We start from the raw sequence: 13,416 nt of genomic DNA, 5'->3' as shown, positions 1-13,416 counted from the left end.
TGAAAACTGAAATTAAATCGATTGTGAACAATATCTCAATTGGCACGTTTCACGAAGGCAATGTAAGCACACATAACCTGATAATGTTTCCCGGGGTATTTATAGCGCATAGCACAACGCTTCACTTAAGATAACAAAACATACTTTAATTCTGAATTATTTCTAGAGAGTATTTCATTAATTTATGAAAGTATGTTATACTTTTAAAAAGAAATATTTTGTAAGAATCTTGGAAAGGCAAATAACAACGTCGTGTGACAATTAAAATGCAAATTACGTCGATCTTTGCAATAAGCATTACTTTTCTAGGTATGTTATCCTGTAAATATAGAACTTTTAAAATGGAATTACATTGAAAACGTATCTAAATTTCTACATACAACTCTAAGTTGTTTAAAATTCTTTCAGTATTTCATAATTAAGTAAAATGTATACACATATAAAGGTATTATTATGTTTTCCAGAACAATATTCGAATGGTGAAAGAAAAATAGTTAAATAACTCAAGACTGAACAGGTGACATAATTTTACTTCCCATTAAACTACTTTTTAGCCACTTGTTATTGAAATTATTTGTTGATGCAATGTATGTAATGTTTACAAGCCGACACATATGTTCGTTTATGTGGGATAAACTGAAATATTGACTGAACTATTCCATTTTGAATAATGTAAACTAAAATAAATAATTAAGTAAATAAATTATGTTCTTGATGTGTGTACAAATTTATGAGTTCACTTCGTCCCACTCTAGCTGCCAGAGGACCATATTATTATTAGGCTAGTTAGATACATTTAGCAAATTCCTCAACATTTTGTAAATATAAAAACAGTACGTTCGTTTTAAGGAGTCTGAAGTAAAAATCGAAAACTACCTAAGTTTTCTCTGACCCCAACTGGCCTACGGATCTCACACAATTCAGCACACTTCACGCTCACAGAGTAGTTAGCTCGCCATTTCCGCAATGTTACACAACATAGTTCCAATAAACTAATCAGCCTAATAATACAAATTTTCTTCAAGTGAAAAATTAAATATATACATTACTATTTGTCTTTAGGTGATATTTAAAATATAAACTGTTATGCCTAATTGGTATTCTTTGGTAAACTAAAGAAAGACCTATCCACCTATTATTTTTTGAATAAATTTCTAAATTTTATTTCCATTTTTGACCATATATGTGATATTGTATTGATCGTAATATAGAATCCTCCTAGCTGTTAGAGGACAAAGTCAGCAACATTTCTACTACAGGACCACTGCCCTACCGTGGGGAAAAGAGTTGACACTTACCTTCACATTTGAGTCCTTGTCTGAAGAGACCATAGAGCAGCGAGCCACAGTGATCACAGAATGTCGGCGACATGAAGTTATGCGTCTTGAAACGGTGTGGCACGTCAAGTTTGAAGCGTTCCCGGAGATACTAGAACAAGTTGAAACAAATATGTTGAAGTTCAACCTAAGTTTATAGTGGTTCTATGACTCAATCTACAGTAATTTCAGAAACCCTGCCACAGTTGCTTTCATATAATATACTCACTCATGTGCTATCATACTACCTAGTAGAGACACGTGGAAATAAAACATGATGCTTCTGACCTGAAATCTTAGCACGTGGGTAATGGCTCCCATTGCATGAAAATCTACGTCAACACGCTGCTCAGTCGTTCCAAGAATTTCTTTATAAATATGAAGATGGATACTAATCCCGTCTTCCATATTATTTCGATGTGTCACCATATCATTTCTTCATTTAGCACGATTTAAGAAAATCTAATTAACTCTTTCTAGTTCATCATAGACAAAGTTCTTTATTGTAAACAAATTTGCCCAACTAAATGTCTGTAATCATTGTAATACTTAAGATTAACCACCTGCAAATCACTTTATATCTAGTTTATATACCTCTACCCAATTCAGGATTTTCTCATTTAAGATTTTTAATAATTAAATATAATATGTTTTTGTAATGACTTACTATATGTTTACAATTTCATTTTAAGTTTGGAAGAACTATGAAATAATTCTATATCGTATTCAACGTAGACGCTACATAAAGGACCCCATTAGACTCAGTGGCAAATAGTTACTAACAAATTCAAATTTAAATTCTTTCTCGAGCGGAAAGCGCTTAAAACATTGAAGCTACCTAAATGCATGTATGGAAGAGATGACAATCATACCAGCTTTGTCAAGCAGCCGCTAAACTTTCTGAGACATTGACAGTATCAGAATACAGCACCAATTTACAGATGGCGAGTATAACGGACGATCTTCGATTTTATCAATGGACAAGTATGAAAACTGAGAACGAATTTTGGTGGAAGTTACTTACTGTATATCTCACTTTATACTTATAGGCTTACGGTTTTAGGAGAAGCTAAGGTGCTGGAATTTTGTCCCACACAAGTTCTTTTACGTGCCCATAAATCAAGTGATTCAAGGCTGACGCATTCAAGTACCTTCAAACACCAACAGACTGAAATGAGATCAATTACTGTAACTTTGTTACAGAAAGCCAGCACTCCGAATCACTCAGCTTGGCTGTTGGTGTTGTATTACATTACCATGCACTCGTATTCGCGCTCTTTAATTTATATTTTAAATTCCAAGAAGACGATGTTTCTTACTTCGCAGGAAACTTTGGCAGCTATGTTCATAGGGCCTGTATTATTTTAGAATTGTAGGAACTATGAATGCCCTTAAAAATGCATAAATAATAACATCAATTTGGTTACTCGTACCTCGTCTGGAGCAAAATGGGAGGTCGTTAGTTTCAGTACATTCATTAAGATGTCCTTTTTTTAAATTCCTCGACGTACGAATGCGACCGTCTACAAATAAGAAAGGTGTTTATACCTATATGGTTGATTTCCCAATTCTGTTCCAAATAGACTTCACGCTCAATGGGTAGTACTCTAAGTGGATAGTAATTTTATGATAGCGATTCCAACAGGCTCGACTCGTGTATTTACCGTAAAGTTAGAACTGAGGCCTCTGAAACCCAACCAGTGGAACATACAGAAACGTGCAACGCTTACGAACCTACAATTCCATATTACAGTGACCACCAAACAGTAATTTACGGCAAACTGAAACGAGGTGCTTATAGCGTCCTGACACGAAGGACAGCTTGTATTCCCTCACTCGAGGGATAAGCAAGGAGCACTGATCTCTATACATGGATGGCTGGTGGCTTGGGTAGCAGTAAGCCGAATAGAAGATGACTGGCGTAGTAAGATGGCAGCGAGCGCACGGTGCAGTAGACCCATTGAATAGACCACGAGGAGCGCGCTTGCTTTGTTTATGCTTAGTTCAGTGACGCCAACCCCCTTGATTGTAGTTCCACGGGTGTTCTGTGCTATTTCAAAAGAAATAGTAGTGTATTTTATGAATTTATGTTTGTTGCCTTGTAGTATGCTTGTAAATTCGTTCGTTCGTAATCTGTTTATCCTCCAGGGTTGGTTTTTCCCTCGGACTCAGCGAGCGATCCCACCTCTACCGCCTCAAGGGCAGTGTCCTGGAGATTCAGACTTTCGGTCGGGGATACAACTGGGGAGTATGGCCAGCACCTCGCACAGGCGGCTTCACCTGCTATGCTGAACAGGGGTTTTGTTGGGGGATGGGAAGTTTGGAAGGGATAGAGACAAGGAAGAGGGAAGGAAGCGGCCTTGGCCTTAAGTTAGGTACCATCCCGTCATTTGCCTGGAGGAGAAGTGGGTAACCACGGAAAACCACTTCCACGATGGCTGAGGAGGGAATCGAACCCCCCTTTACTCAGTTGACCTTCCGAGGCTGAGTGGACCCCGTTCCAGCCCTCATACCACTTTTCAAATTTCGTGGCAGTACCGGGGAATTTTTTTGTTTTGTTTTTCTAGTTGTTTTACGTCGCACCGACACAGATAGGTCTTACGGCGACGATAGGACACGAAAGGGCTAGGAGTGGGAAGGAAGCGGCCGTGGCCTTAATTAAGGTACAGCCCCAGTATTTGCCTGGTGTGAAAATGGGAAACCACGGAAAACCATTTTCAGAAGCTGCCGACAGTGGGGTTCGAACCTACTATCTCCCGAATACTGGATACTGGCCGCACTTAAGCGACTGCAGCTATCGAACCCGGGCCTCTGGGGGTGGCAGCTAATCACACTAAACACTACACCACAGAGGCGGACACTGCTTGTAAATTACAAAATTAAATTTAAATGTGCATGTATTTATGTGAAATCCGAATGAAGAAACATCCTACCGGGTATTAACATACCGCAGTGTTCAGCTTATGGATGTACAAACAGAAACGATCAGCAGAAGGAGAAATCATTTCATCGGTGAGTTTTATACTGTACATAATAATCTTCCTAGGGTAGTGTTTTGAGTTTTAGGTTATTGTATCTTATTTCGCATGTTCTGGGAGCAAAATGGCAATTTTTCTAGGTTTCCTTTCTCGAAACCCGAACATCTAAGATCATGGATTAGGAGTATCAGGCGGGAGACTTGGAAGCCTTCTAAAACAGCTGTTCTCTGCTCCCATCACTTTGAGGAAGACTGTTTAGATAAAAATGGACAAACTGCACGCCTTAGAACTGATGTATAGCTGTTTTCAATTTTACTGAACATTAACTGCAAGTAAAGATTTACTTATATTTTTATTTATTTGTCATAATTAAACTGACGGCTTTGATGAAATAATTGACGTGACCTTATAACAATCTTAGAAAATAAAGTCTGGAGGAATTCTAGACCTTATTTACATCAGTAATAATTATGGGTTTCAGACACTGGAGTGGTGGGAGAAGACAAAGTGTGGTGGGTGTTTTAGGCTATCCCGTTATACTAGTTGTGGTATTTGGGGCTCATTTAACGGGTGTTACATATTTCTGATGATGACCATCAATATTGCTTTGGTAGCTGAATTTAATTAAAGAGGTCTGTAATAGTAAATTAAGCTGCAGGTAATGTGATATATTGACAAGTTTTGAATATTTGCTGGTTTTATGAATGTGTACATTTGCTTCAATTATATTTTAATTTGATAAACTGCGCGTTATTTCATAGAAACAGGAAACAGGAATTCATTATCAAGCACCGATTATGGTATGTCGAATCTAGGCCTGTATAGTGAGCTACGTTTATAGGTACATCATTTTAAGAATGCATAATTTCGTGACATACATGTATACAATTTACAGCAATGTTTCCAGAAACTGATTTTCACTCGTATTGTGTTACCGATCGCTAATTGCATGTATTCAGCACCTAAGATAATATTAGTCGCCCGTTATTATACACTGATTTTTATTGCTATCCCGGAGATTTACTGACCTCGGAACGACGTGTCAGTGATCCCAATGTCCTTATGCTTTGAGTGAACATGTCCTTATATTTTTAATTATTCCAACGCGCCATTAATTGCGATTTAAAATTGACTATATTATCATTGCTTCCCCATAAGGAGAGCTCTAGGATGGGTACGCCAACATGGCAAACCGCGCGCTCAACTTGGCGTACTTTCTCCTGCAGCGGAGAGCTGCCATCAGCGATCCATATATAGAGATCAGTGGCAAGGAGCTACCTGGCGGGAGATAACGGCTTCTTTGTCCCATCCTCTATCCTGTAGGCCAACGGCCGTAGCCGTGTTGAAACACCGAATCCCGTGAGATCTCCGAAGTTAAGCAGGGCTTGGATAGGTTGCCACGCGCTATTGGTGGGGTAGTAAGGGAATGGGGGAGCGGAAAAGAACTGGCCACCCTATCGTACCTAAACTCCGGCTCATGTACACCTCTGTGGAGGTTCGAACCTGCCTTCGGGCAGAATACACCCTTACCTTACCTATACCTGTAAGGCTCGGTCGTTAGTAGAGCTCTGTGCTTGTGTTAATGAGACACGTAAGTTTCCTGACACGTTCACTGATTGTGATTATAAAGTACATAGTAACAATTATCATGGTAATGTACACCATTGAAAAGCGAGAGTTTATTGTTGAAACGTATTTTCAATAAACATCGCATGATCGTTGTGTGCGAAAATACTGCAAACGATTTCCGGAACGTTCTACACCATCAGAACCATTTTCAGTAGCTGCTATGATAAAATCATTGCCTGCTTTAAATTTCTCTCCTGTTTTTTTAATGATAGTGAGGCTATTTCTAATTCATTCTTGTTGAATAAAACAGCGGCTATCTCCAGCGGTAAGGTTCTGGGAAATACAGCTTGTTCTCCCCGCCAGCACTCTCTGCACGTTCGCCGTAAACTCTTGCTTGGAGGTCACTGTATAAAGAAAAAGAACATCTATAGAAGTAGTGCGTCTGATGATTGGAGCCAGATTTTCAGAGTTCTATTAGTTGTTCGGATCGGATGACAAATTTATGAACATGGTTGTCTGTTGGCTGCATAGGGTTCAGATGCATTGTTGAGGAGCCATTTGTATAACAGTTATGAGTGGCATGTGGAACAGCTGGCCTTTAACTCCTAGAACACATCTCTCTTACTAACCCGATTATAGGACACGTTTGTTTGGAATGCTTTCTCTACTAATCAACCTCTAGTTAAACGAAGCTGAATGGTATTTGTTGCTGAAAAGAGTACAAAATAAACATACTTGCACGATACTTGGCCGATATTCATATACGGTACTTGAATTAAATACGGTAGGTCAAGGTAGGTCGTTTGCATGCCTGCATGAACCAACTTACTGTGAGAAGTTCGATATGAGGTCTGCAGGCATGGCTGCTATATAAATCTCTTCCTCAACGTAGTATTTCAACAAATATCAATTTGAGCGTAATAGAACACTAATCCATGACAATAGTGCACCAGCTGTAAAGCAGTCGCCAGTTTTGTGACTTTCTTATAAAGATTTCGATGGGGGAATTCCTGTAGGTTCTCGTGTTCCCAGTAAACTCGCCTCTGGGAAACATGTAGTGTACAATGCCAAGGAGTTAATTAGGTAACATTCCGACGTGGAATAGTGTGTCCCCTGTCTGTCAGCAGAATTCACGGGGAATGAGCGTGTACCAAGAAATGTCTACGGCATTGAAAGGAATGTACAATAGTAGTAGTAGTAGTAGTAGTAGTAGTAGTAGTAGTAGTAGTAAGTGATTTTATTTCACTGGCCTCTTGCTCATACAGTGGGGGACATACGCATTCATACAGCCTGATATCGACACGAAAGTACTACTTGCCTTATGAACGCAGTTGAGATCACTAAATCATGAACGCAGATGCTTCATCACTAAACATTGTAAACGACACAATGTGAATAAATGGAAAAAGTTTGTAAGTAATAACGAAGTACGTCATTAATCTGGATTAACCCAGTGACATAAGTATTCATAAACCTGGTTTGTCTTTGAACTGTACATGCAGTGGTTACGTCCCCCTCCCTATTCATTGCCCAGCAGCTGTTGACTAGACGTCGATGAGCAGTTCATAGCACCTGTACAGAGTACAAACTCGTATTGTTATCCGAGTAGGGTGCAAGACCAAGGAAACTACGGCTGCTAGGAGAGAGATCATGGCTTCATAATCAAAATAAATCATATTATGAAATCGCAAATGTAGTTGTATGTAGAAGCTGTGATACTGTCCAAAGTGTCATACAGCGGTTTAAAACAAACAGAACCCTTTTAAACAGCAAAAGACCAGGACGACCATATAAACTGACGACTCGAGAAAGGAGGATGGTAGTGAAAACAGTCATGAAGAAACCGAAGATAAGTGAGACGGAAATTAAGGTAGAAGCTTATCTTTTCGGTAAAAAAAAATAACATTTTACTTTTTTGTCTTGTTGAATGTTGCAGACGTTAAACATACTAGGAAAAGTTGTTTAGTGTTAATATCTCTGTTACTTTCTGATGCATGGGCCAATGAAGTTTGACGTTTAAGTGGGTGTGGCTCACAGCAACTTTTCTTTGAACGGGTTTATCTCTAAATTGAATATTTGTCCACATAAGGTACATTTTCTCAAAGGCTAGCCAAGGATATTGGATAAAAATTTTAGGGATGCTTTATATCCCTCATGAGCATAATTTGACGAACGGTTAGAAGAAAAATATTCTTAAAAACTAAATTTATAGACATTTTAAGAAAAGTTTATAAAATCATAATTTTAAAAGTTGACGAATTATAACAATTTTTCTTCGTTAGATCATTCCAAAGGCATACCTCTTTATGACTAAGAAGTTTCAGTGGTCTCATTACATAACTTGTTTTTAAAATGTGCCTTTAGTGACAGTATATTAGAGATAAAAGTGGTAAAATTTGGTAGCTGTAAGTTGGTATCCCTGTAGCATACATATTTTATATTTCTTGTCTATTAGCAATTATATGCATATGGTATCTGGACAAAATTTCAGATACAATGGTGAAAGCATTGCCGAGAAAATGAATTTTAAACTGTTTTCGACCATTTGGGAGAAAGCTAATTTAACGCTCCCTTAAAGCCCATGTAGACGAATATTATGGTAAACGAGTCACTAGTAGAACCATAAGAAGAGTGCTTCATCGCGCAGAGCATAAAGCTAGGGGCCCCAGAAATAAACCCTACGTTAGTAAGAAAAATCAAGTAGCCATATTGCATTTTGCCAATGAGTATGCAGCAAAAGATAATGGATTTTGGGACCGAGTTTTATTTAGCTACGAAAGTAGATTGAATATATTTCACAACGATGTACGAGAAAGCCTAATACTGAGATGGACATGAAAAGTAGCCAGGGTACTGTGGAGCAGAAGTAATGATAATGGGCAGCTTCAGGGGTACTATGGTGGAATTATGGACATATTTGGTTACCTGAATGTAGTAAAGGAAAATTTGCAGAAGAGTGTCGTCAAACTGGGCATTGGGGACAATTTATATTTGCAGCAAATTAATGACGTCTAACACACTGCGGAAACTGTCCGTCTCTGGCTGCTCCATAATACACCACACACCCTGAGAACCCCAACTTAGTCCCCATACCTGAATCCGATCGAGCATTTGTGAAACGAGCTGGGGAAAGAGTAAGGAAGCATGACATTACCAGCAAACAAAGGTTAAAGGAAGTGTTACTACAAGAATGGAACGCAATCGGTTGCGAAATAACAAGGAAATTAGTAATATTCCATGCCAAAACGGCTTACACAAGTCATCCATAACAAATGACTCTATATCAAGTATTAAGAAAAGATTTGGTGAAGATGTTACTTATAGATACAACATAAGTTCGTTCTTGTATAAATACTTATGTCCTATGTAAAAAAATGATATTCGAATGACCTGTATTTTTTATTTAGTAAGGAGTCATTTTATGTTGATTTTCTGTATGTTTAAATGGAGATGTTAATAAACAGATATTCATTACTTAAATACGTTCTCTTGTATAATTAAATCTGATAACATGTTGTCATTAATACTTTCACGGCCCGTACTTTAAGACATGATACTGTATAGGCTTATGCCGTGTCAAGAAAATAAGGTGAAATTCTTAACGTTTCGCAAGGAACTGTGCCCTGCGTCCTCAGAAGAAATCTCGACTGTCCACGAGAAAGGCTTCTTAAACAATGACACTTTAAATTTGGAACGTTATAATAGAAGTGGAAAATGGTACGTTCATTCGCCACCAGATGGCCCCCAGGACGTGGCAATGCTAGCGTGCGAAGCGGAAGCTGACCGAAACATCACAATCAGTCTAAGAGGTTCATATCACGTGTTTGAGTAACACATGATATTTGCAGGTGTATGGCATAGACACAATTTCAACAGGGACACCGGCTATCAATTAAGTAATACCTGGTTGCCAGCCATTAAGAATTTACGTAGATAGTTCCCTTGCCGGTCCCTTTACTATTGTTATTTCGTCTCGGTGTTTTCCAAATTCGTACATTCCTCGTCGCCAGATGTTTTATTCCAGATTTGTGTTATCGTGACGTTAAGAAATGGCAGACGGCTTACTAATAAAAGGACTAGAATGGAGGCAGATTCCTGATGGCTGGAACAACGTTGGTTTTGCATGGTGTGTTATTTTTCGTCAGTGTTTATTGTTTTTGCAGCACACCGGAAATCGTAGTTTACATCTTATTGGCAGTCTTCCTTCAAATTAAAGCTAGATCGTTCATTATCTAATTTCTTTCATGAGTAGGAAGGTATGTTTTACTTGCGTAGATGAATCCGTACTTTCAAGGAAAGTAAGAATTACCCTTTCTTAAGACAGTGGATGCGCAACATACCAGAATATTAATTATGATAAAGAATATAAGGAGAGTTCCACAATGTGCGAGGTTATGAACTAATCTTAACGTAAATATTTTCAAGTACACAATTTGTTGTGAATTATGTTCTTGGAGTAGATTTAATTTATATTTCATTCTTCTTGGAACAATGATGATATATATAAACATAGACTTTTTGGAATGTTAGACGGTATTGTTGAGAGCGAGAGAGTATTGTTGTGTAGTCAAGGAAATCCGCCTTATACTGACGAGGCATGTGAACCAATTATTCACGTAATCTTAAGTTACGTAAACCCTTTATTGTTATTATTGTTACGATGTTCAATTTCGCACACACTTTTTATTCATTTTTAGCTATATTGAATAACGCAATTTGGAGTCTTTTTAGACAAAAATAACTCCCTGCTGTCATCAGTAGAATAATAGTACAGTACGTGCTTTACTCTCATGTTGTCCAATCCCTCTTCCTGTGAAGAATATAGATACATAAGGAGTAATTATGATAATGTTGTAGGCGACGATATTGTAAAATTCCTCAGCTGACTGATGATACATCCACTAACTCATTCATAATCACAACGATCCTTGTGAGGAATTTTGTGCTGTCTATCGACTAAAGTTTAGCCAGGCATAACAGAATCGATTATTATACATACATAAGTTATAACTAAGATATATTACAGCTTTGATAAGCTTTCTGCGATACAACTTCAGCCATGGGCAGTACATCATTAATGTTATAGATATTCGGACTTCCTGTCGCTGATCCGCTGAAGATCTCTTTACTCGAACACGACTGAAAGACAGGAGCACACAGATATAGAGATTTCATGGCTAGTCAATACATGGAGGATAAACTACACTTTGCCAATAACAGGGCAGACGTCTATGCTCTTGGGAAGAATTTAAATGACATTTTTTTAAATAATGGAAGCCATTTTTATTTAGTTTGAACTTAGTTAACTTATACGTGTGAGGTTCTTCAGAGTGTTGAAACTAATTCAGTATAACATACATTTAGAAATTACCCGAAAAAAATACGTACTAACAGATTATACCTAAAAAATATACCATTAATTAAAAACGGAATGAAATGTTTCGTTCTTCAAAGAACATCATCAGATTCCATCAAATCACATTTTTAATGTCCGGCTCCATGGCTAGTAGTTAGCGTGCCGGCCTTTAGTTCTGGGGTCTCGGGTTCGATTCCAGGTCCGGTCTGCGATTTTAACCTTTATTGGTTAAAGCTAGTGGGTAGGGGCTTCAGAGCAATTTTGTTACTTTGATTGATCTGTCTCTGTCTTATTCTTGGCTTTGACAATATGATAGTGACTGAGGTATGAGCGATGCTAGTAATGTCAATCCTTATGCAGCCAGTCCCTGCTATGAATGATGTGAAAATGTTGCTCATAGGGTCAGTTGGTGCAAGCATTTCAGTTGGGCTTGGCAGACTGATATGTAATAGCAACTCTGGCTCGGTGAGGAAAGCAACGGGAAACTACCTCACTCCTCATTTCCCTAGTACGCCTCTTCAGTGATGCCTAGGCCATCTACGACAGCTGATGGCAGAGCTGTTGAGGATCCCACCAGCGGAATCGCTGACGGACTGAACATACATACAGTCACTCGGCCACTGATAAAATCCACGGCAATGTGATGACAAGAACGTAACCATGAACAGAATGTGAAACGAAATGTGTCCTACTAATGGAACTAAACGTGTTTGCTTATGCCGAAGAAGAATCACGGAACATTGATGTTCAGTATGCTGTAAAAGAAAGGACATTGTGCAGATGGGTGATATATACACTGACTGACAGAGCAAATGCAACACCAAGAAGGAGTGGTCAGAACTTTATGCCAATTGCAGGGTAGACTGACGTCACTGAGGTGTGCTCATGATGTGAAATGCGCCGCTGTGCTGCGCACGTAGCGAACGATAAATGGGACACGGCGTTGGCGAATGGCCCACTTCGTACCGTGATTTCTCAGCCGACAGTCATTGTAGAATGTGTTGTCGTGTGCCACAGGACACGTGCATAGCTAAGAATGCCAGGCCGCCGTCAACGGAGGCATTTCCAGCAGACAGACGACTTTACGAGGGGTATGGTGATCGGGCTGAGAAGGGCAGGTTGGTCGCTTCGTCAAATCGCAGCCGATACCCATAGGGATGTGTCCACGGTGCAGCGCCTGTGGCGAAGATGGTTGGCGCAGGGACATGTGGCACGTGCGAGGGGTCCAGGCGCAGCCCGAGTGACGTCAGCACGCGAGGATCGGCGCATCCGCCGCCAAGCGGTGGCAGCCCCGCACGCCACGTCAACCGCCATTCTTCAGCATGTGCAAGACACCCTGGCTGTTCCAATATCGACCAGAACAATTTCCCGTCGATTGGTTGAAGGAGGCCTGCACTCCCGGCGGCCGCTCAGAAGACTACCATTGACTCCACAGCATAGACGTGCACGCCTGGCATGGTGCCGGGCTAGAGCGACTTGGATGAGGGAATGGCGGAACGTCGTGTTCTCCGATGAGTCACGCTTCTGTTCTGTCAGTGATAGTCACCGCAGACGAGTGTGGCGTCGGCGTGGAGAAAGGTCAAATCCGGCAGTAATTGTGGAGCGCCCTACCGCTAGACAACGCGGCATCATGGTTTGGGGCGCTATTGCGTATGATTCCACGTCACCTCTAGTGCGTATTCAAGGCACGTTAAATGCCCACCGCTACGTGCAGCATATACTGCGGCCGGTGGCACTCCCGTACCTTCAGGGGCTGCCCAATGCTCTGTTTCAGCAGGATAATGCCCGCCCACACACTGCTCGCATCTCCCAACAGGCTCTACGAGGTGTACAGATGCTTCCGTGGCCAGCGTACTCTCCGGATCTCTCACCAATCGAACACGTGTGGGATCTCATTGGACGCCGTTTGCAAACTCTGCCCCAGCCTCGTACGGACGACCAACTGTGGCAAATGGTTGACAGAGAATGGAGAACCATCCCTCAGGACACCATCCGCACTCTTATTGACTCTGTATCTCGACGTGTTTCTGCGTGCATCGCCGCTCGCGGTGGTCCTACATCCTACTGAGTCGATGCCGTGCGCATTGTGTAACCTGCATATCGGTTTGAAATAAACATCAATTATTCATCCGTGCCGTCTCTGTTTTTTCCCCAACTTTCATCCCTTTCGAACCACTCCTCCTTGGTGTTGCATTGT

General features: G+C 40.2%; 1 protein-coding gene across 1 annotated transcript in view; it reads right to left on the bottom strand.

The window, feature by feature from the left end:
* LOC136858363 (putative protein kinase C delta type homolog) overlaps window positions 1-13,416 on the bottom strand; it is a 394,811-nt gene that overhangs the window by 64,869 nt on the left and 316,526 nt on the right. The window contains exon 5 of the mRNA XM_068225429.1: window positions 1,299-1,428. Within this exon, the coding sequence (XP_068081530.1) occupies window positions 1,403-1,428 (26 nt within the window). The 3' untranslated portion in view covers window positions 1,299-1,402. The remainder of the gene's footprint in view (window positions 1-1,298; window positions 1,429-13,416) is intronic.

This window comes from Anabrus simplex, chromosome 1, assembly GCF_040414725.1.
Source record: "Anabrus simplex isolate iqAnaSimp1 chromosome 1, ASM4041472v1, whole genome shotgun sequence".
NCBI classification, from domain to species: Eukaryota; Metazoa; Arthropoda; class Insecta; order Orthoptera; family Tettigoniidae; genus Anabrus; species Anabrus simplex.
The sequence above is the reverse complement of the archived record's forward strand: the minus strand, read 5'-3'. Positions and strand labels throughout refer to the sequence as shown.